We start from the raw sequence: 20,863 nt of genomic DNA on the forward strand, positions 1-20,863 counted from the left end.
ACACCTGTAGTCCCAGCTACTGCACTCCAGCCTGAATGACAGCAAGACCCTGTCTCTACCAAAAAAAAAAACCACGTAATTCTCTTTACTCTAAATTAAATAAAAAGAAAGAGGTAGGAAAATGCAAGAACAGCTACAGAGAAAAATCAGTGTTCTTCCTGAGCTTGATGTTGACTGAGCTAGAGAATCCCACAGACAAGGTATATTGTGCGCCTTGCACAGTGTCTGCACGTAGTATGTGCCAAGCTTGTTTTTTATTTTTTAATTTTTGTTTGGTTGGTTGTTTGAAACAGGATCTAGCTTAGTCACCCAGGCTGGAGTGCAGTGGTGCAATCATGGCGTACTGCAATATTGACCTTCCAGGCTCAAGCGATCCTCCCACCTCAGCCTCCCAAGTATCTGGGATTACAGGCACACACCACCATGCCCAGCTAATTTTTCTTTTTTTTTTTCTTTTTCTTTTTTTTTTTTGTGGAGACAGGGTCTTGCCATGTTGCCCAGGCTGGTTGCAAACTCGTGGCCTCAGTCTCCCAAATTGCTGGGATTACAGGCATGAGCCACTACATCTGGCCAGTTCTTGGTGTTATTGACAAAGGCATTTAGCCCCATTCCACCCCTCCCACACTCCGGAGGTGGTCAGGACGCCTCCCCAAACCGCCAGCCCCCTCAGCCAGCCCAGCCCCACTTTCCTGACATGCACACTCCCACCACTTCTGGTCCACCGCCTGGGACCTGTGCCCCATATAGAATTGCCATAGTGTCCTATCGACTGCCCCGTAGTGTCACTCCTGGTTAGCTGCAGCCTGGTTTAGGGTTGCACTTCTTCCCAGACCAGGCAAGACTTGGAAGGAAGAGGGGAAGTTTCCTGATTGGCTAAAGCATGTTGAGCACCTGAAATCACAGGATACTACAAGTTTCCTTGTGTCTTACTCGCCGCTCACAACTGCCTTGGAGGTCCGTGTGATGAGCCCCAGCGTGCAGATGAGCCCACATCCTTGGAGCTTTGGGCCCCGTGTGGTGGTCACCTCGTCTGGGAAGTCCTCCCTGACTCCCAGCTGGGTCAGGATCCCTGCTATAGACTCCCGTGGGCCATGTAAACCAAAAGTGCCTGAAACAGGTCTCAATCAATTTAAAGATTTATTTTGCCATGGTGGAGGACACAGCCAGGAAAAAGAGACTCAAGCTGCAATAGGGTCTGTGGCCTGTGCTTTTTTCCAGAGTTTTGAGGACTTTGGTATTTAAAGGGGAAAGAGGGGCTGGGTACGGTGGCTCACACTTGTAATCCCAGCACTTTGGGAGGCCAAGCCAGGTGGATCACCTGAGGTCAGGAGTTCGAGACTGGCCTGGGCAGCATAACAAAACCCCATCTCTACTAAAAATACAAAAAATTCGCCAGGTGTGGTGGCAGGTACCTGTAATCCCAGCTACTCTGGAGGCTGAGGCACGAGAATCACTCGAACCCGGTAGGCGGAGGTTGCAGTGAGCCAAAATCATGCCACTGCACTCCAGCCTGGAAAACAGGGAGACTCTGTCTCGAAAAATAAAAAAATAAAGGGGGAAGAGGAATAGTTAATGATGTATTTATCCTGTGCTCAGTAAATCTGCCTTTTACATAAGATAAAGTAAATAGAGTAGAGGAAGTCATATAGGCATTTGTCTTGGGTAGACAGAGCAATGATTTCTATTCTTATCTTTGTCCCCTGCCTGTGAAGATAAGCTGTGAATTTACATGGCCAGGGTGAGGGAGGCCACCAGGGGAGCTAGGTGGCCTTCTATCTTGCAGCCATTGTTTAGGAACAAAAGGCTATTGCGTGACTCAGTTCCCAAGCTTAACATTTCCCTTTGGCATAGTAAGTTTGGGGTCCCATGTTTTTTGTTTGTTTGGGTTTTTTGTGTGTTGTTGTTGTTTTGAGATGAAGTCTCGCTCTTGTCCCCCAGGCTGGAGTACGATGGCGCGATCTTGGCTCTCTGTAACCTCCGCCTCCCAGGTTTAAGCGATTCTCCTGCCTCGACCCCCGGAGTAGCTGGGATTACAGGCACCTGCCACCACGCCTGGCTAATATTTGTATTTTTAGTTGAGATGGGGTTTCACCACGTTGGACAGGCTGTTCTCGAACTTCTGAGCTCAGGTGATCCACCCACCTCGGCCTCCCAAAGTGCTGGGATTACAGATGTGAGCCACCGCGCCCAGCCTGTTTGTTTTTTTTTGTTTGTTTTTTTTTTTTTTGAGACAGAGTCTTGCTCTGTCGCCTAGGCTGGAAGTGCAGTGGCGCAATCTCAGCTCACTGCAACCTCCACCTCCCAGTTCAAGGGATTCTCCTGCTACAGCCTCCTGAGTAACTGGGATTACAGGCATGCACCACCACGCCCAGCTAATTTTTTGTATTTTTAGTAGAGACGGGGTTTCACCATGTTGGCCAGGCTGGTCTAGAACTCCTGACCTCAAGTGATCCACCTGCCTCAGCCTCTGAGAGTGCTGGGATTATAGGCGTGAGTCACCGTGCCCGGTCTGGGCCTCGTCTTTAAGAGGCCTGCTAAGCTTCTTTCTGTCCTGCAGGTTTCGTAGAGCTCTGACTTTGAGTCTCGCTCTGTCCCGACACAGGAGAAGACAGAGGTGTGGCATTGTGGGCTGAGAGCAACAGATTAGAGGAAACTATCTTAAAGATTAAGCCTTCTTTCTACAGCTACTGTAGGGGAGGCTGGGCATGGTGGTTCACGTCTGTAATCCCAGCACTTTGGGAGGCCGAGGTGGGCGAATCACCTGAGGCCAGGAGTTGGAGACCAGCCTGAGTAACATGGTGAAACCCCATCTCTACTAAAAATACAAAAATCAGCCAGGTGTGATGGTGGGTGCCTGTAATCCCAGATACTCGGGAGGCTGAGGCAGGAGAATCACTTGAACCCAGCAGGCAGAGGTTGCAGTGAGCCAAGATTGCACCACTGCACTCCAGTCCAGCCTGGGTGACAGAGCAAGACTCTTCCAAAAAAAAAAAAAGAAAAAGAAATAAACTGTAGAAGAATCTGAGACCTCAGGAAACCCAGGGCTCATGGTAGAGTGGAAAGACCAGGGCTTTGGGGTCGACACAGAGTACTCCTGGTGTTTAGAGGCTGTGTGACCTTGGGCAAGTTTCTTTACCTCTCTGAGCCTCTGTGTCTTTGGCTGCAGTGTCTAGGAAAGCATCTGCACACAGTGATGTGTGTGATCCAGGCCATCCTTTCTCTGTTCTGTGTATGCACGGCCATGCCTGCTGAGCATCCTGCCACCAAAGATTCCTCAGTGGCATGGGGACAGATGGAATGTGCTATTGCTTCCTTGCAGGCTCTAGGAGCTGGTCCTTGGGCCCCGGACTCCATCACTGTTGTCTGCACGGATTTGGACAAGGGTGGCCTTGATTCTTCCCACATCCTAGTCCTGAAAGGAAGGCCCGTGTTGGGTCACAGGAGAAGACGAGGGTTCTAGGGGATGTGGAGCGTGGGGTCTTTGTGTGGCTGAATTAGAGGCATTACTCCACGAGATAGGGACACGGGAGGAGGATGTTGTCTGGAATGGCTGATGTTTGCAGTGTCTCTGGGCACGCAGGGGGGCTGGCAGGACATGCCTGAAGACAGATCAGCAACTCAGAGATGTGCGGAGATTCCTCAGTGTGGGTGTGGACGGACCAGGCCAGGGACCTGCAGGGTTTGGGAGGACCTGAGGTGGTGGGTGTTGGAGCCCTGGGAAAAGGAGGAACCAGGCCAAGCAGGTGCCCAGCCTCTGTCCTGTGGGAAGCTCCCTGCTCTTTGGGGCAACCCCCACATGGGGAACAGGGCCTCCATTCTGGCAGCTTGCGCACGGGAGGCCAAGCCACCCAGACGGGGTCAGCAGACTCTAAGCAGCACAGAGCACCAGGCCAGGAGATGCAGTTCCCAAGGCAGCCTCCTAAACAGAAGTGAGCTCTTCCCAGAGTTTTCAAGATTAAAAGAGCCAGACACAGTGGCTCACAACTGTAATCCCAGCACTTTCGGAGGCTGCGGACAGGAGGATCGCTTGAGCTTAGGAGTTCGAGAACAGCCTGTGCAACAGAGAGAGACTCTCTCTACAACAAATTTTTAAAAAACTTAGTCTGGCATGGTGATTCATGCCTGGAGCCCCAGCTATTTGAGGGGCTGAGTGGGGAGGATTGCTTGAGCCAAAGAGTTCAAGGCTGCAGTGAGCTATGATGGCACCACTGTACTCCAACCTGGGAAACAGGGTGAGACCCTGTCTCAAAAAACAGGAGTCAGGCTGGGCACAGTGGCTCACGCCTGTAATCCCAGCACTTTGGGAGACCGAGGCAGGCAGATCACCTGAGTTCAGGAGTTCGAGACCACCCTGGCCAATATGGCAAAACCCCATCTCTACTAAAAATACAAAAATTAACCGGACGTTGTGGCAGGCGCCTGTAGTCCCAGCTCTCAGGAGGCTGACGCAGGAGAATGGCTTGAACCTGGGAGGCAGAGGTTGCAGCGAACCGAGACCGCGCCACTGCACTCCAGCCTGGGCAACAGAGTGAGACTCTGTCTTGGAAAAACAAAAAGAAAAAAAAACAGGAGTCATTTTGCTCCAAAGACCCATCAGTCTGCTCTGCCCTGAATCATCCGGCCCTGGCTCCCTGCCTGCTTCTAGCTCTACCCCACAACATCTCACCCTTACCGAACCCGCCTGCCCCAAGAGGCCCAGCCCATGTGACCCCACGCTTCTCAGAGAGGAGATTTCCTGTTGGACATGCGAACCACCCTTCCTGCAATCCCAGCCCCGTCCTCAACCCTGGCACAAGCCCACAGGCTGCTGCAGAGCTCTGCCCCAGACCCCATCTCCAGCCCAACCCCCCCTCAGCCTTACAGCCCAGCTCAGGCCCCATCTCCAGGGCTAACTGACTCCAGCAGCTCCTCTAGGCTACAGGGAGGGGAGAGCAGAGCACACCAGGGCTCAAGCAGCAGATAGGCTGTGACGGTTACCTGGGCAGTGAGCAGGGAGAATGCACGGCCCCCACACTCCCAGACACGGTCTGTTTCCTGTTCACAGACCTTGGTCAGCGAGCGGTCAGGGGATTTCCAACAACCCAGCACAGTCACACCGGCCCCTGCGCATGGACCCCACTAGGCCCATCAGTCATCTCCCCTATACCACCCCAAAGTTCAGCCACTTCCAGGACATGAGATCTTTTTCTTTTTTTCTTTTCTTTTCTTTTCTTTTTTTTTTTTTTTTTTTTTGAGACAGAGTTTCGCTCTTGTTGCCCAGGCTGGAGTGCAGTGGCGCGATCTCAGCTCACTGCAACCTCCGCCTCCCGGGTTCAAGCAGTTCTCCTGTCTCAATCTCTTGAGTAGTTGGGATTAGAGGTGCCCGCCACCACACTCGGCTAATTTTTGTATTTTTAGTAGAGACGGGGTTTCGCTATGTTGGCCAGGGTGGTCTCGAACTCCTGACCTCTGGTGATCTGCCCATCTCAGCCTCCCTCAGTGCTGGGGTTACAGGCGTGAGCCACCGCACCCAGCCAACATGAGATCTTTCACGCTTGAGTGCCTATGCATGGCTGGTCCTTCTGTCCCGGTGGCTTCCCACTGCCACTCCGTCCTTCACAAACTCCTACCTGCCTTTTTGGAGCCCATTTTTTGTTTGTTTGTTTTCATTTTTGTTTGAGACAGGTCTCTGTCTCCCGGGCTGGACTGCAGTGACGTGATCTCTGCTCACTGCAACCTCCACCTCCCAGGCTCAAGCGATTCTCCTACCTCACCCTCCTGAGTAGCTGGGACTACAGGTGCCGGCCACATGCCCAGCTAATCTTTGTATTTTTAGTACAGATGGGGTTTCACCATGTTGGCCAGAATGGTCTCAAACTCCTGGCCTCAAGTAATCTGCCTGCCTCTGCCTCCCAAAGTGCTGGGATTATAGGCATGAGCCACCATGTCAGGCCTTGAGAGCCCATTCAAGCATCCTTCTCTCCTGGGGGAGGTCTCCCCAGACTTGCCCACATAGGGTGGGCACCCTCATTCATGCCCCTTGTCTCCTAAGTGTGTCCTGTTGTACTTTAGTGACCAGATGACACCCCCTCTGGCTGGGAGCCCCTCAGGGAAGCAGCCCTGCCTCTTCTCTTTAGGTTGTTTTGTGCCCAACACAGGGCCTGTGCTGGGGACACTGATAAAAAAATGTGGGATGGGCTGGCCACCGTGGCTCATATCTGTAATTCCTGAACTTTGGGAGGGCAAAGCAAGAGGATCACTTGAGGCCAGCAAGAGGATCACTTCAGCCTGGGAAACATAGCGAGACTCCATCTGTACAAAAACTTTAAAAAATTAGGCATGGTGGCACACATCTTTATTCCCAGCTACTCAGGAGGCTGAGGCGGGAGGATCACTTGAGCCTGGGAGTTGGAGGCTGCCGTGAGCTATCTATGATCCACTGCTGCCTTCCAGCCTGGGTGACAGAGCAAGACCGTGTCTCAAAAAAAGAAAAATGAATGGATGGACAGACCAACAACTGATGCTAGAAACCAGCTGCAGCCAGGCACAGTGGCTCACACCTGTAATCCCAGCACTTTGGGAGGCTGAGGCGGGTGGATCACCTGAGCCCAGGAGTTTGAGAACAGCCTGGGCAACATGGTGAAACCCCATCTCTACTAAAAATACAAAAATTAGCTGGGCATAGTGGCACGTGCCTGTGATCCTAGCTACTTGGGATGGTGAGGCAGGAGAATTCGCTTGAACCCAGAAGGCGGAGGTTGCAGTGAGCTGAGATCACGCCACTGCACTCCAGCCTGGGCAACAGAGCGAGACTCTGTCTCAAAAGAAAAAAAAAAAAAAAAACAGCTATATAGGAGTGGGTCGGCTCTGCAGAGAATGTAATGTTTTGGCAGATCAGGGACACCTGGTGGGAGAAGCAGCAGGTCCAGTGGCTAAGCTGGTGCCAACTCTCATGCCCCCTTGTCTTCCTCTTGTAGATGAAGATGACGCCAACAGACTCGGGGAGAAGGTGATCCTGCGGGAGCAGGTGAAGGAACTCTTCAACGAGAAATACGGTCAGTGCCTGTGGTCAGGGTCAGCACACCAAGCCCTCCTCCCGGGGGTGGTGGGGGGCCTCCCTCTGCAGCCAGCCTGGCTTTCAGGAGCCCCCAGCTGGCTGCCTGCTCCCTGGGGACATGGCTGCTCTGCCCATGACCCACATTTTGTGTATGTTGATTTTTTTTTTTTAAACAGGGTCTCACTCTGTTGCCCAAGCTGGAGTACAGTGGCATATCTCCGCTCACTGCAGCCTCCACCTCCTGGGCTTAGGTGATCCTCCTGCCTCAGCCTCCCAAGTAGCTGGGACTACAAGCGTGCGCCAACACTCCTGGCTAATTTTTCTATTTTTAGTAGAGACAAGGTTTCACTATGTTGCCCAGACTGGTCTTGATCTTCTGGGTTCAAGCGATCCTCCTGCCTTGGCCTCCCAAAGTGCCAGGATTACAGGTGTGAGCCACCATGCCCAGCCTGTAGGTCTTGATTTTTTTTTTTTGGAGACAGAGTCTCGCTCTGTCGCCCAGGCTGGAGTGCAGTGGCGGGATCTCCACTCACTGCAAGCTCCACCTCCTGGGTTCACGCCATTCTCCTGCCTCAGCCTCCTGAGTAGCTGGGACTACAGGTGCCCGCCACCACGCCCGGCTAATTTTTTTGTATTTTTTTAGTAGAGACGAGGTTTTACCGTGTTAGCCAGGATGGTCTCAATCTCCTGACCTCGTGATCCTCCTGCCTCAGCCTCCCAAAGTGCTGGGATTACAGGCGTGAGCCACTGCGCCCGGCCAGGGTCTTGATTTTTAAACTCTCTGGGTGTGATGGCTGCTAGGCTAGGGCAGACCAGACTCCAGCCCTTTCCCTAGAGGGCTTTGCCATTGACAGGAGACATCTTTCCTCACTGTGACTTCCTGTGCCCTCTAGGTGAGGCCCTGGGCCTGAACCGGCCGGTGCTGGTCCCTTATAAACTAATCCGGGATAGCCCAGACGCCGTGGAGGTCACGGGTCTGCCTGATGACATCCCCTTCCGGAACCCCAACACGTACGACATCCACCGGCTGGAGAAGATCCTGAAGGCCCGAGAGCATGTCCGCATGGTCATCATTAACCAGCTCCAGTGAGTGCCCGGCCTCTGGAACGGGGAACAGAGAGGGCGAGGCCATGGGGAGGGTGAAAGTCAAGGTCACGGTGGGTCAGCTGGGATCCAGACCCAGGTGTACTGTAATAGTTCCTGCCTCTTTCTCCTGAAACGTACAACTTCAACAGTCATGGACATTTACTTATTTTTAAAGATTTTTTTTTAGATATTACATTTGTTCTCTGGGGAAAAAACAAAAACAAAACATGTTTTAATTAAATTTGACTTTTTCTGACTATACAATTCTGATTTTTAACATTTAAATATAAATATGTTTATATTTAAATATGAATATTTATTATATATTTTAGAATAATTATAATTCCATAGTCTCAGTGATTCTCTTTTTTTTTTTTTTTTTTTTTGAGACAGAGTCTTGCTCTGTCACCCAGTCTGGAGTGCAGTGGCACGATCTCAGCTCACTGCACGCTTCACCTCCTGAGTTCAACCGATTCTCGTGCCTCAGCCTCCCAAGTAGCTGGGATTACAGGTGTGCACCATCACACCGGCTAATTTTTGTATTTTTTGGTAGAGATGGAGTTTCACCATGTTGGTCAGGCTGGTCTCGAACTCCTGACCTGAAGTGATCTGCCCGCCTCAGCCTCCCAAAGTGCTGGGATTACAGGCGTGAGCCACTGCACCCAGCCTGCGTTATTACTATTATACCGTATATCCTTACAATCTTTTGGGTTTTGGTTTTTGTTTTGAGACAGGGTCTCACTCTGTTGCCCAGGCAAGAGTACAGAAGTATGATCATGGCCCCGTGCAGCCTCAGCAGGGTCTCACTGTATTGCCCAGGCTGGTCTTGAACTCCTAGGCTCAAGTGATCCTCCCACCTCGGCCTCCCAAAGTGCTGGGGTTACAGGTGTGAACCACCACACCCAAACCTGGGCGGCCCAGTTTTTTTTTTTTTTAATACAATAGATTATTTGATTATTTTCAGAATAATACACACAGCAACCTGGAAAATACAAAAAGATAGAAGAAAAGAAGATAGCTGTAACTCTCCTACTGAAAGTCAACACTGTGATGCATTTCTTTATATTTTTAAATTATTATTTTATTAATATATTATTACTTTCTTTTTGAGATGGACTCTCGTTCTGTCACACAGGCTGGAATGCAGTGGTGTGATCTCAGCTCACTGCAACCTCCACCTCCCAGGTTCAAGCAATTCTCCTGTCTCAGTCTCCCAAGTAGCTGGCACTACAGGCACACGCTACCACACCTGGCTAATTTTTTTTTTTTTATTTTTAGTAGAGATGGGGTTTTACCATATTGGTCGGGCTGGTCTCAAACTCCTGACCTCAGGTGATCCACCTACCTCAGCCTCCCAAAGTGCTGGGATTACAGGCATGAGTCACCACATCCAGCCCCCCCTTTTTTTTTTGTATTGCACAGGCTAGTCTCGAACTCCTGGGCTCAAGCCATCCTCCCATGTCGGCCTTTCAAAGTGCTGGGATTATGGGGGTCAGCCACCACACCTGGCCTATGGTGTATTTCTTTCTTTCGTTTTTTTTTTTAAGATGGAGTTTTGCTCTTGTTACTCAGGCTAGAGTGCAATGGCACGATCTAAGCTCACTGCAACCTCCACCTCCCAGATTCAAGCAATTCTCCTGCCTCACCCTCCCGAGTAGCTGGGATTACAGGCATGTGCCACCACCCCAGTTAATTTTGTATTTTTAATAGAGACAAGGTTTCTCCACGTTGGTCAGGCTGGTCTCGAACTCCCGACCTCAGGTGATCTGCCCACCTCAGCCTCCTAAAGTGCTGGGATTACAAGCTTGAGCCACCGTACCCGGCCCGCCTTCAATGTTATATTATGTGTTTTGTTTCTTCGTTTTTTTGAGATGAGGTCTTGCTCTGTCGCCCAGGCTGGAGTGCAGTGCCGTCATCTTGGCTCACTGTAACCTCTGCCTCCTGGATTCAAGCAATTCTTGTGCCTCAGCCTCCCGAATAGCTGGGATCACAGGTGCCCACCACCACACCTGGCTAATTTTTGTATTTTTGTAGAGACAGGTTTTCACCATGTTGGCCAGGCTGGTCTGGAACTCCTGACCTTAAGTGATCCGCCCACCTTGGCCTCCCAAAGTACTGGGATTACAAACATGAGCTACTGTGCCTGGCCTACATGTTTTTTTAAAATTACGATAATATTTGCGTGTGTCAAAAAAAAACAAATTGTTCAAAATCAAAAAGTGGAGGTTTCCTTTCTCCTACAGACAGTTCACCCCCTGAAGTAACAACTAGAAAATACAGGAAAACGGCCAGGCGTGGTGGCTCACGCCTGTAATCCCAGCACTTTGGGAGGCCGAGGTGGGTGGATCACCTGAGGTCAGGAGTTCGAGACCAGCCTGACCAATATGGTAAAACCTCATCTCTACTAAAAAAAAAAAAAAAAAAAAAAGATACAAAAATTGGGCCAGGCACGGTGGCTCACGCCTGTAATCCCAGCACTTTGGGAGGCCGAGGCTGGCGGATCACAAGGTCAGGAGATCAAGACCATCCTGGCTAACATGGTGAAACCCCGTCTCCACTAAAAATACAAAAAACTAGCCGGGCGTGGCAGAGGGCACCTGTAGTTCCAGCTACTCGGGAGGCTGAGGCAGGAGAATGGCGTGAACCTGGGAGGCGGAGCTTGCAGTGAGCCAAGATAGTGTCACTGCACTCCAGCCTGGATGACAGAGCGACACTCCATCTCAAAAAAAAAAAAAAAAAAAAATTAGCCAAGTGTGGTGGCATGTGCCTGTAGTCCCAGCTACTCAGGAGGCTAAGACAGGAGAATTGCTTGAACCCAGGAGGCAGAGGTTGCAGTGAGCCAAGATTGCACCACTGCACTCCAGCCTGGGCGACAGAGTAAGATTCTGTCTCAAAAAATAAAAATAGGCTGGGCGTGGTGGCTCGCGCTTGTAATCCCAGCACTTTGGGAGGCCAAGGCGGGCGGTTCACGAGGTCAGGAGTTCAAGACCAGCCTGGCCAACATAGTGAAATCCCATCTCTACTAAAAATACAAAAAATTAGCCAGGCATGGTGGTACACGCCTGTAATCCCAGCTACTCGAGAGGCTGAGGCAGGACAATCGCTTGAACCCAGGAGGTGGAGGTTGCAGTGGGCTGAGACCATGCCACAGCACACCAGCCTGGACAACAGAGCAAGACTCCGTCTCAAAAAAAAAAATTAATTAATAAAAATAAAAATTAGCCGGGCATGGTGGTGTGCACCTGCCTTCCCAGCTACTGGGAGGTTGAGGCAGGAGGATCGATTGAGCCCAGGAGTTCGAGGCTGCAGTGAGCTAGGATGGCATCACCGAACTCCAGCCTGGGCAAAAGAGTGAGACTCTGTCTCAAAAATAATAATTGATAATAATGCTGTGATGAATATCCACTTGCATAAATCTGGGCACACATTTCTGATCACTTGGTCAGACAACATCCTCGCTTTATAGATGAGGACAGCAGACCGAGGAAAGATTTGCCAGCACAGGCCCATCATCCAGGGCCTATATGGGGGATGCTCTGTTGGGACGGTGTGCCCCCCATTTTTATTTGGGTCTTACCAGGCTCCCCCAGCAGCAGCAGCAGCATATCTCAGGGAGCAGGTGAGAAGGAGGGGAAAATAGCCAGACACCTGGATTCTCCGGGCGCGATGGCTCATGCCTGTATCCCAGCACTTTGGGAGGTGGAGGCAGGCAGATCACCTGAGGTCAGGAGTTCAAGACCAACCTGGCCAACATGGTGAAACCCCGTCTCTACTAAAAATATAAAACTTAGCCGGGCGTGGTGGCGGGCGCCTGTAGTCCCAGCTACTCGGGAGGCTGAGACAGGAGAATGGCGTGAACTCAGGAGGTGGAGGCTGCAGTGAGCTGAAATTGCGCCACTGCACTTCAGCCTGGGCAACCGAGTGAGACTCCATCTCAAAAAAATAAAGGAGGGGAAAACCTCATTTTCTAACTGCCACCTCATTTCTTTCTTTTTCAGACCCTTTGCAGAAATCTGCAATGATGCCAAGGTGCCAGGTGAGTCAGAGGTGAAGAAGCCACCCTTCTGCCCCGTGGGGACTAGAGACTGTTCCATTTGAAAAAAGGTAGAGCCGGGCGCAGTGGCTCATGCCTGTAATCCCAGCACTTTGGGAGGCCGAGGCAGGCAGATCACTTGAGGTCAGGAGTTCAAGACCAGCCTGAGCAACATGGTGAAACCCCGTCTCTACTAAAAATGCAACAATTAGCTGGGCATGGTCGTGGGCACCTGTAATCCCAGCTACTCAGGGGACTGAGGCAGGAGAATTGCGTGAACCCGGGAGGCAGAGGTTGCAGTGAACTGAGATCGCGCCCCTGCACTCCAGCCTGGGTGACAGAGCAAGACTCCATCTCGAAAAAAAAAAAAGAAAGAAAGAAAAAAGCAGAGACACCAGGAGTTGGAGGCTGCAATGAGTTATGATTGTACCACTGCACTCCAGCCTGAGCAACGGAGCGAGACCCTGTCTCTAAAAAAATAAAAATTTCCTAAAAAAATTTTTTAAAGGCAGAAATAGATGTGGTCCAGGTGGGCATGCAATAGATGGCTGACCACCTTGAGAAAAATATAGCCCCTCTCCACTCTGGGGCCTCCCCAGGGAGCCTGAGGTCTCCATGAACAGAGCCAGGTATCCCCAAGAGGCCCCCAGAAACCTGCAAGTGCCCTGCAGAGGGGAGGCCTTGCCATAGCACCAATGAGTGTATGAGGTCAGCTAGAAGGACAAGAGGCAGGCTGGGCCTCAGGGAGGATCATGGAGTCCTCCTGGGTAGCAGAGGGGTAGCACATGACCAACAGTGGTGAGGCAGGCAGGCACTGCCCGAGACTGGCCAGACCCCCTCTGTTCTGCTGGCATCTGCAGGGTATACAGAACCTTTCACTAGGCACCTGGGGGCCGCCTGGCATGATGGTTCTGATTAAGGTGTATGATGGGACTTGGGAGAAAGTACTCCCGGGTGACTATGATGTGCACCCGATTAAGAAACACTGATTGGGCCAGGCGCAGAGGCTCACACCTGTAATCCCAGCACTTTGGGAGGCCGAGGCAGGCATATCACTTGAGATCAGGAGTTCGAGTCCAGACTGGCCAACATGGTGAAACCCCATCTCAACTGAAAATAGAAAAATCAGGGCCGGGCGCGGTGGCTCACGCGTGTAATCCCAGCACTTTGGAAGGCTGAGGTGGGTGGATCACCTGAGGTCAAGAGTTCGAGACCAGCCTGGTCAACATGCTAAACCCTGTCTCTACTAAAAATACAAAAATTAGCCAGGCATGGTGGCACGTGCCTGTAATCCCAGCTACTGGGGGGCTGAGGTAGGAGGATCGCTTGAACCTAGGAGACAGAGGTTGCAGTGAGCCAAGATTATGCCACTGCACTCCAGCCTGGGCAACAGAGCAAGACTCTGTCTCAAAAAAAAAAAAAAAAGAAAAAAAAAAATTAGCCTGGCATGGTGGTGCACGCCTGCAGTCCCAGCTACTTGGGAGCCTGAGGTGGGAGAATCACTTTAGCCCAGGAGGCAGAGGTTGCAGTGAGTCGAGATCACACAACTGCACTCCAGGCTGGGTGACAGAGCAAGACTCTGTCTCAAAAAGAAAAAGAAAAAGAAACACTGATTGGCCAGGTGTGGTGGCTCACGCCTCTAATCCCAGCAGTTTGGGAGGCCTAAGTGGGAGGATTGCTTGAGTCCAGGAGTTTGAAACCAACCTGGGCAACATAGTGAGATCTTGTCTCTACAAAAAGTTTTTTCTCCCATCCAAGTACTAACCAGGCCCAACCCTGCTTCAGTTCTGAGATCAGGCAAGATCGGGTGCATTCAGGGTGGTATGGCTGTGGACCAAAAAGGTTTTTCTAAAAATTAGCCAGGCATGGTAGTAGGCACTTGTAGTCCCAGCTACCCAGGAGGCTGAGGCTGGAGGATCACTTGAGCCCAAGAGTTTAAGGCTGCAGTGAGCCATGATTATGCCATCCTGCCTGGATGACAGAATGAGACCCCATCTCTTTTTTTTTTTTTCTGAGACAGAGTCTCGCTCTGTCGCCCAGGCTGGAGTGCAGTGGCGCGATCTCGGCTCACTGCAACCTCCGACTGCCGGGTTCAAGTGATTCTCCTGCCTCAGTTTCCCAAGTAGCTGGGATTACAGGCGCCTGCCACCACGCCCAGCTATTTTTTTGTATTTTTAGTAGAGACGGGGTTTCTCCATATTGGCCAGGCTGGTCTCAAACTCCTGACCTCATGATCTGCCTGCCTCGGTCCCCCAAAGTGCTGGGATTACAGGCGTGAGCCACTGCTACCGGCCCTTTTTTTTTTTTTTTTCCAAGACAGAGTCTCGCTCTGTCACTCAGGCTGGAGTCAATCTTGCGATCTTGGCTCACTGCAACCTCCGCCTCCTGAGTTCAAGCAATTCTCATGCCTTAGCCTCCCGAGTAGCTGGGACTTCAGGCATGCACCACCACACCCAGCTAATTTTTTGTATTTTTAGTAGAGGTGAGGTTTCACCATGTTGGCCGGGCTGGTCTCAAACACCTGACCTCAAGTGATCCTCCCACCCCAGCATCCCAAAGTGCTGGGATTACAGGCGTGAGCTACTGTGCCTGGCCGAGACCTCGTCTCCTAAGAAATAAAAAAGAAGAAGAAAGAAAAAATACTGATCTAATCTTACCCCACCTCATTGTACAGCTGGGAAGCTGAGGCATAGAGATGCCGAGGGACTTGCCCAGCCCACATAGTGAGTCAGACGCTGTGTAGACCCTGCTCTTAGGACCACCCATCTGAACCATAGACCACCGTGGGCCACACGGCCCAGTATGGCTGCTCAACAGGGACAGTGATAGGATTCAGCAAGTCCACGCCACAACCTTACCTGAGACCCAAGGCCCTGACTCCTGTCAGGACCAGGTTCACCTGGAACTCTACAGCCTGGGGTGGCACAGCCCAGCTAGAAGCCACCTCCTTCCATCAAGAGCTGGTCACAAGCCTGGGCCATAAAGTGAGACCCTCCCTCCGTCTCTGCAAAAAAATTAAAAATTAGCCAGGCGTGGTGGCGCGTACCTGTTGTCCCAGATAGTCGAGAGGACGAGGCAGGAGGAGTGCTTGAGGCCGGAAGGTGGAGGCTGCAGTGAGCTATGATTGTGCCACTGCGCTCCAGCCTGGGCAACAGAGTGAGACCCTGTTTCCAAAAAAAAAGAGCCAGTTACAAGGGTCAGGTCTGGCACTGAACACACGGATCTGGAGGCGATTTTGTTTACTCTCAGGTCAAAGGCAGAGACGAGGCCAGTCACGGTGGCTCACGCCTGTAATCCCAACACTTTGGGAGGCTGAGGCAGGGAGGCAGGTGGATCACCTGAGGTCAGGAGTTCGAGACCAGCCTGGCCAACATGGTGAAACCTTGTCTCTACTAAAATTCAAAAAAAAAAATTAGCCGGGGGTGGTGGTGGGCGCCTGTAATCCCAGCCGCTCAGGAGGCTGAGGCAGGAGAATTGCTTGAACCCAGGAAGCGGCGGTTGCAGTGAGCTGAGATCACGCTACTGTACTTCAGCCTGGGGAACACAGCCAGGCTCTGTCTCAAAAAAAACAAAACAAAACATGGCAGAGACACAGAAGGCCACATGAAATCCTCAGGAGGATTTGGGACAGATGCCCAGAGGGTGGATACTGTCACCCACATCCACCACTCCCTCCAATGTGGCCATCTCTCATGTGACTCAAGGATGGTCACAGCCCATGGACCAGTCTGAGACAGAGGGTGGGGCAGCCTCTGACTTCTTTTTCATGTGGAATCTCCCACAAAAATCCCTCTGACTCATAGCCTGGGCTCCTCCTGCCTCCAGGGTCTTCTCTTTCCCAGGGTCTCTATGCCTCACCACAGACCCCCAGTTTCTGACTTCTCCACCAGTTGAAGAGACATTTGCCCCATGGACCCAGCCTGCCCTTACTCTGTGTCATTAAGACCTTTCTGGTGGGCTGAGTGCAGTGGCTCACGCCTGTAATCCCAGCACTTTGGGAGGCTGAAGCAGGAGAATTATTTGAGCCCAGGAGTTCAAGACCAGACTGGGCAACATACAGAGACCCCGTCTCTACAAAAAATTAGCCAGGCAGGGTGGTGTGCACCTGTAGGGAGGCTGAGGCAGGAGGATCACTTGAGCTTGGGAGGTGGAGGTTGCAGTGAGCCAAGACCACACCACTGCACTCCAGCATGGGTGACAGAGTGAGACCTTGTCTCAAAAAGACAATAAAAGCCCTTCTTTATTGGGCTGGGCGAGGTTTCCATGCAGTAATCCATCCAATCAGGACGTGCTGCTCAAAGTCTTACATCTTCACCTCAAGTTAATCCAGCAACCACAAAACACCTGCTGACCCCTGCTCCGTGCTGAACTAGGTGCTGGGTTCTTTTATGCATGTGGTGTTTTTTGAGTCTCACATCACACTGGTTTCCCCATTTGACTCAGAGAGGTTCATCAGTTTTCCCAGATTCACACAGTGATAATAGTAAGTGGCCACAGTGAAATTTGAACTTAGGACTTCTGATTCTAAACCAGAGTTTCTTTCACTGGGGCACTGCCTGTCTACTTGGACCTGTGAACTCTCCACTCAGGACCACCATACATTAGTGATAACCATAGCAATACAATTTTTTTGTATTTTGGTAGAGACAGGGTTTCACCTTCACCATGTTGCCCAGGCTGGTCTCGAACTCCTGACCTCAGTCAATCCACCCACCTTGGTCTCCCAAAGTGCTGGGATTACCAGTGTGAGCCACTGCGCCTGGCCCCAGGTCCTCTTTATACCGTCCCTGGACAACCTAGCCTACAGTCCCAGCCTCCCCAGAACTCCCAGAGCCTCTCCTGGGGCCCCACATCCCCTCACAGCCTTAAAGAGCCCAGGAAAGAATGTGGCCTCTGGAGCCACGCAGACTTGGCCTTGGAGAAAGTCCTTTAACAGCCCTGCCCCTTCGGGTGCTCGTGAGTGAAATGTGGATAGGATCTTGGAGGGTTGCTGGGAGGATCCCAGGAGACAATGTGCAAAGCGTTTAGCACACTGCCCAGCACCCAGAAAATACTCAGAAACTGAGAATGCGATTAATATTGTTGCCATGAGCCAGGCACGGTGGCTCATGCCTGTAATCTCAGCATTTGGGGAGGCTGAGGCAGGAGGATTGCTTGAGGTTGGGAATTGGAGACCAGCCTGGGCAACATAATGATGCAGAAATACAAAAAGTTAGCCGGGCATGGTGGCACGCACCTATAGTCCCAGCTACTCGGGAACCTGAGGTGGGAGGATTGCTTGAGCCCAGGACTTGGAGGCTGCAGTGAGCTACGATTGCACCACTGCACTCCAGCCTGGGCAACAGAGTGAGACCCTAAAAAACAATATAGGCCAGGTTCGATGGCTCATGCCTATAATCCCCGCACTTTGGGAGGCCGAGGTGGATGGATCACTTGAGGTCAGGAGTTCAAGAGCTGCCTGCCCAACATGGTGAAACCCCATCTCTACTCAAAATACAAAAAAATTAGCTGGGCATGGTGGCAGACACCTATAACCCCAGCTACTTGAGAGGCTCAGGCACTAGAATCGCTTGAACCCAGAAGGCAAAGGTTGCAGTGAGCCAAGATCGCACCACTGGACTCCAGGCTGGGTGACAGAGCGAGACTCCGTTTCAAAAAAAAAAACCAGAAAGAGAGAGGACCTAGGGCCTAAGGGGTGAGCTTGCTGGGGAGGAGGAGGGACACATGGGGATGAGGATACGGTGTTAGCAAAGGCAGGCAGGCCAGCGAGAGCAGGAGGCCAGGGAGAGTGGGCCCTCGGGCTTGCTTTGGGAAGGAGACTGGACATGTGGGCTCTGGACAGGTGGGCCCTGACCCCCAGGGGATCAGGAGCCTGAAATCCTGAAAGGGGGACTCGAAACCTTAAGACAGAGCACTTTTCCAGGGAGCTCAGGAGGCTGAGACAGAAAAGCCTCAGCTTCCAGTGTCAACAGCCTTTTCCCCTCCTTCCAGCCAAAGACAGCAGCATTCCCAAGCGCAAGAGAAAGCGGGTCTCGGAAGGAAATTCCGTCTCCTCTTCCTCCTCGTCTTCCTCTTCCTCGTCCTCTAACCCGGATTCAGTGGCATCGGCCAACCAGATCTCACTCGTGGTAAAGTTGCACAGATTTGGACTCCGGCACTCATCTCTGTGGCCCTCACCCCTCTGTCGGGCAGGGCCGTCTACTCTGGGATGTGGGCCCAGGGGACGGGGAGGCACTGGGCTTTGAGGGGGGACCTTCCAGCATGGGGGGTTATAGATGCATCCACCTGTCTCACCCAAGAGGTAGCCCATCCTTCTCGTGGGGTACTCACAGGCACTCAGGCAGGAATTCACATCCTCGCTGGGCAGATGGGCCGGCTGAGGTCCACCTGCCCACACCCTTCAGCCGCACCAGAGCTGGAGACATGAAAAGACATGTCACTGGCTGGCGGGTGCAGTGGCTCACGCCTGTAATCCCAGCACTTTGACAGGTCAAGTCGGGTGGATCACCTGAGGTCAGGAGTTCGAGACCAGCCTGACCAACACGGAGAAACCCCATCTCTACTAAAAATACAAAATTAGCCGGGCATAGTGGCTCATGCCTGTAATCCCAGCTACTTGGAAGGCTGAGATAGGAGAATCGCTTGAACCTGGGAGGCGGAGGTTGCAATGAGCCGAGGTCGCGCCATTGCACTGCAGCCTGGGCAACAAGAGTGAAACACTGTCTCAGAAAAAAAAAAAAAAAAAAATTAGCCAGGCATGGTGGCACGTGCCTGTGGTCGCAGCTACTTGGGAGGCTGGGGCAGGAGGATCATTTGAGCCCAAGGGGAGTGAGGCTGCAGTGAGCCAAGATCATCCCATTGCACTCCAGCCTGGGCAAGAGAATGAGACTCCATCTCAAAAATAAATAAATAGGCTGGGTGTGGTAGCTCACGCCTGTAATCCTAGCACTTTGGGAGGCCGAGGCAGGCGGATCACTTGAGGTTCAGGAGTTCGAGACCAGCCTGGCCAACATGGCAAAACCCCGTCTCTACTAAAAATAGAAAAATTAGCCGGGCATGGTGGCAGGCGCCTATAATCCCAGCTACTCGGGAGGCTGAGGCAGGAGACTCGCTTGAACCCGGGGGGCCAAGGTTGCAGTGAGCCGAGATTGCATCACTGCACTCCAGCCTGGGCAGAAGAGTGAAACTCCATCTCAAAAAAATAAAAAATATAAATAAATAGCCTCTGAGAAAGCTCTTCCAAAAGCAGAACTAAGCATTTTGGGTTTGTTCCGCATCACCTGGAGTCCTAATCCAGTCCCTTTGTCCCTCTCTCTAGCAATGGCCAATGTACATGGTGGACTATGCCGGCCTGAACGTGCAGCTCCCGGGACCTCTTAATTACTAGACCTCAGTACTGAATCAGGACCTCACTCAGAAAGAGTAAAGGAAATGTAATTTATGTACAAAATGTATATTCGGATATGTATCGATGCCTTTTAGTTTTTCCAATGATTTTTACACTATATTCCTGCCACCAAGGCCTTTTTAAATAAGTAAAAAAAGAAAAAAAAAAAAGAGTGTTGCCTTTACTTTTACGGTCACTGTTTCATGTTCTCTTTTGGATTGTGGCCGCAGCTGTCACCGGGGACAGGGTCAGGAAACGCAGCTCAGGTGGCCTGCCAAGGCCCTCGTTCTTCATCACAGCAGAGGTAGTGTCCAGGAAGACCTCAGAGCTCTCTGTGCTCCTGGGAGCATGTGACCTCAAGAAGAAAAGCCACGGAAGGAAAATGTGCCACGGGGCCGGGCGTGGTGGCTCACGCCTGGAATCCCAGCACTTTGGGATGTCGAGGTGGGTGGATTGCTTGAGGTCAGGAGTTCGACCTCATTGGCCTGTAATACCGATGCTTTGGGAGGCCAAGGTGGGAGGATTGCTTGAGACCAGGAGTTTGAGACGAGCCTAGGCAACATAGTAGAACCCTTTCTCTAGAAAATGTTAAATGTGGCTTACACCTGTAATCCCAGCACTCTGGGAGGCTGAGGCGGGTGAATCACCTGAGGTCAGGAGTTTGAGACTAGCCTGGGCAACATAAGGAGACCCCGTCTGTATGAAAATGCAAAAATGAGGCCGGGCATGATGGCTCATGCCTGTAATCCCAGCACTTTGGGAGGCCGAGGCGGGTGGATCACCTGACGTCAGGAGTTCGAGACCAGCCTGGCCAACATGGTGAAACCCCGTCTCTACTAAAAATGCAAAAATTAGCCAGGTGTGGTGGCGGGTGCCTGTAATCGCAGCTACTCAGGAGGCTGAGGTAGGAGAATCACTTGAACCTGGGAGGCAGAGGTTGCAGTGAGCTGAGACCACGCCATTGCACTGCAGCTGGGGCAAGAAGAACAAAACTCCGTCTCAAAAAAACAAAACAAAAACACAAAAATTAGCCAGGCGTGGTGGTGCACACACCTGGAGTCCAGCTACTCAGGAGGCTGAGGCAGGAAGAGGATTGCTTGAGTAAAGATGGTTGAGGCTGTAGTGAGTCATGATTACACCACTGCACTCCAGCCTGGGCAACAAAGCAAGACCCTGTCTCAAAAAAAAAAAAAAAAAAGTGTTAAATATGGTAAATGTCAGAGAGGGAGGGGCCCATCCCAGTGAAGCACTGTGGCTGGATGGGAGGCTTCTTCAAAAAGGGGTTTGGAGACCAGGTGCGGTGGCTCACGCCTGTAATCCC

General features: G+C 51.7%; 1 protein-coding gene across 10 annotated transcripts in view; it reads left to right on the forward strand.

Annotated features, from left to right (window-relative positions):
- Positions 1-19,711, forward strand: part of GTF2IRD1 (GTF2I repeat domain containing 1) — a 148,561-nt gene extending 128,850 nt beyond the window's left edge. For 6 of the 10 annotated variants that reach the window (XM_063708146.1, XM_063708149.1, XM_063708147.1 and 3 more), the window contains 5 exons: positions 6,957-7,034; positions 7,930-8,122; positions 12,121-12,158; positions 18,147-18,283; positions 19,474-19,710. In XM_063708146.1, coding sequence (XP_063564216.1) covers positions 6,957-7,034; positions 7,930-8,122; positions 12,121-12,158; positions 18,147-18,283; positions 19,474-19,542 — 515 coding nt within the window. In that variant the 3' untranslated portion in view covers positions 19,543-19,710. The other 4 variants (XM_063708148.1, XM_063708151.1, XM_063708145.1 and 1 more) reach the window with 2 other exon arrangements.
- The last annotated feature ends 1,152 nt before the right edge of the window (positions 19,712-20,863 follow it).

Source organism: Gorilla gorilla, chromosome 6, assembly GCF_029281585.2.
Source record: "Gorilla gorilla gorilla isolate KB3781 chromosome 6, NHGRI_mGorGor1-v2.1_pri, whole genome shotgun sequence".
Lineage (NCBI taxonomy): Eukaryota > Metazoa > Chordata > Mammalia > Primates > Hominidae > Gorilla > Gorilla gorilla.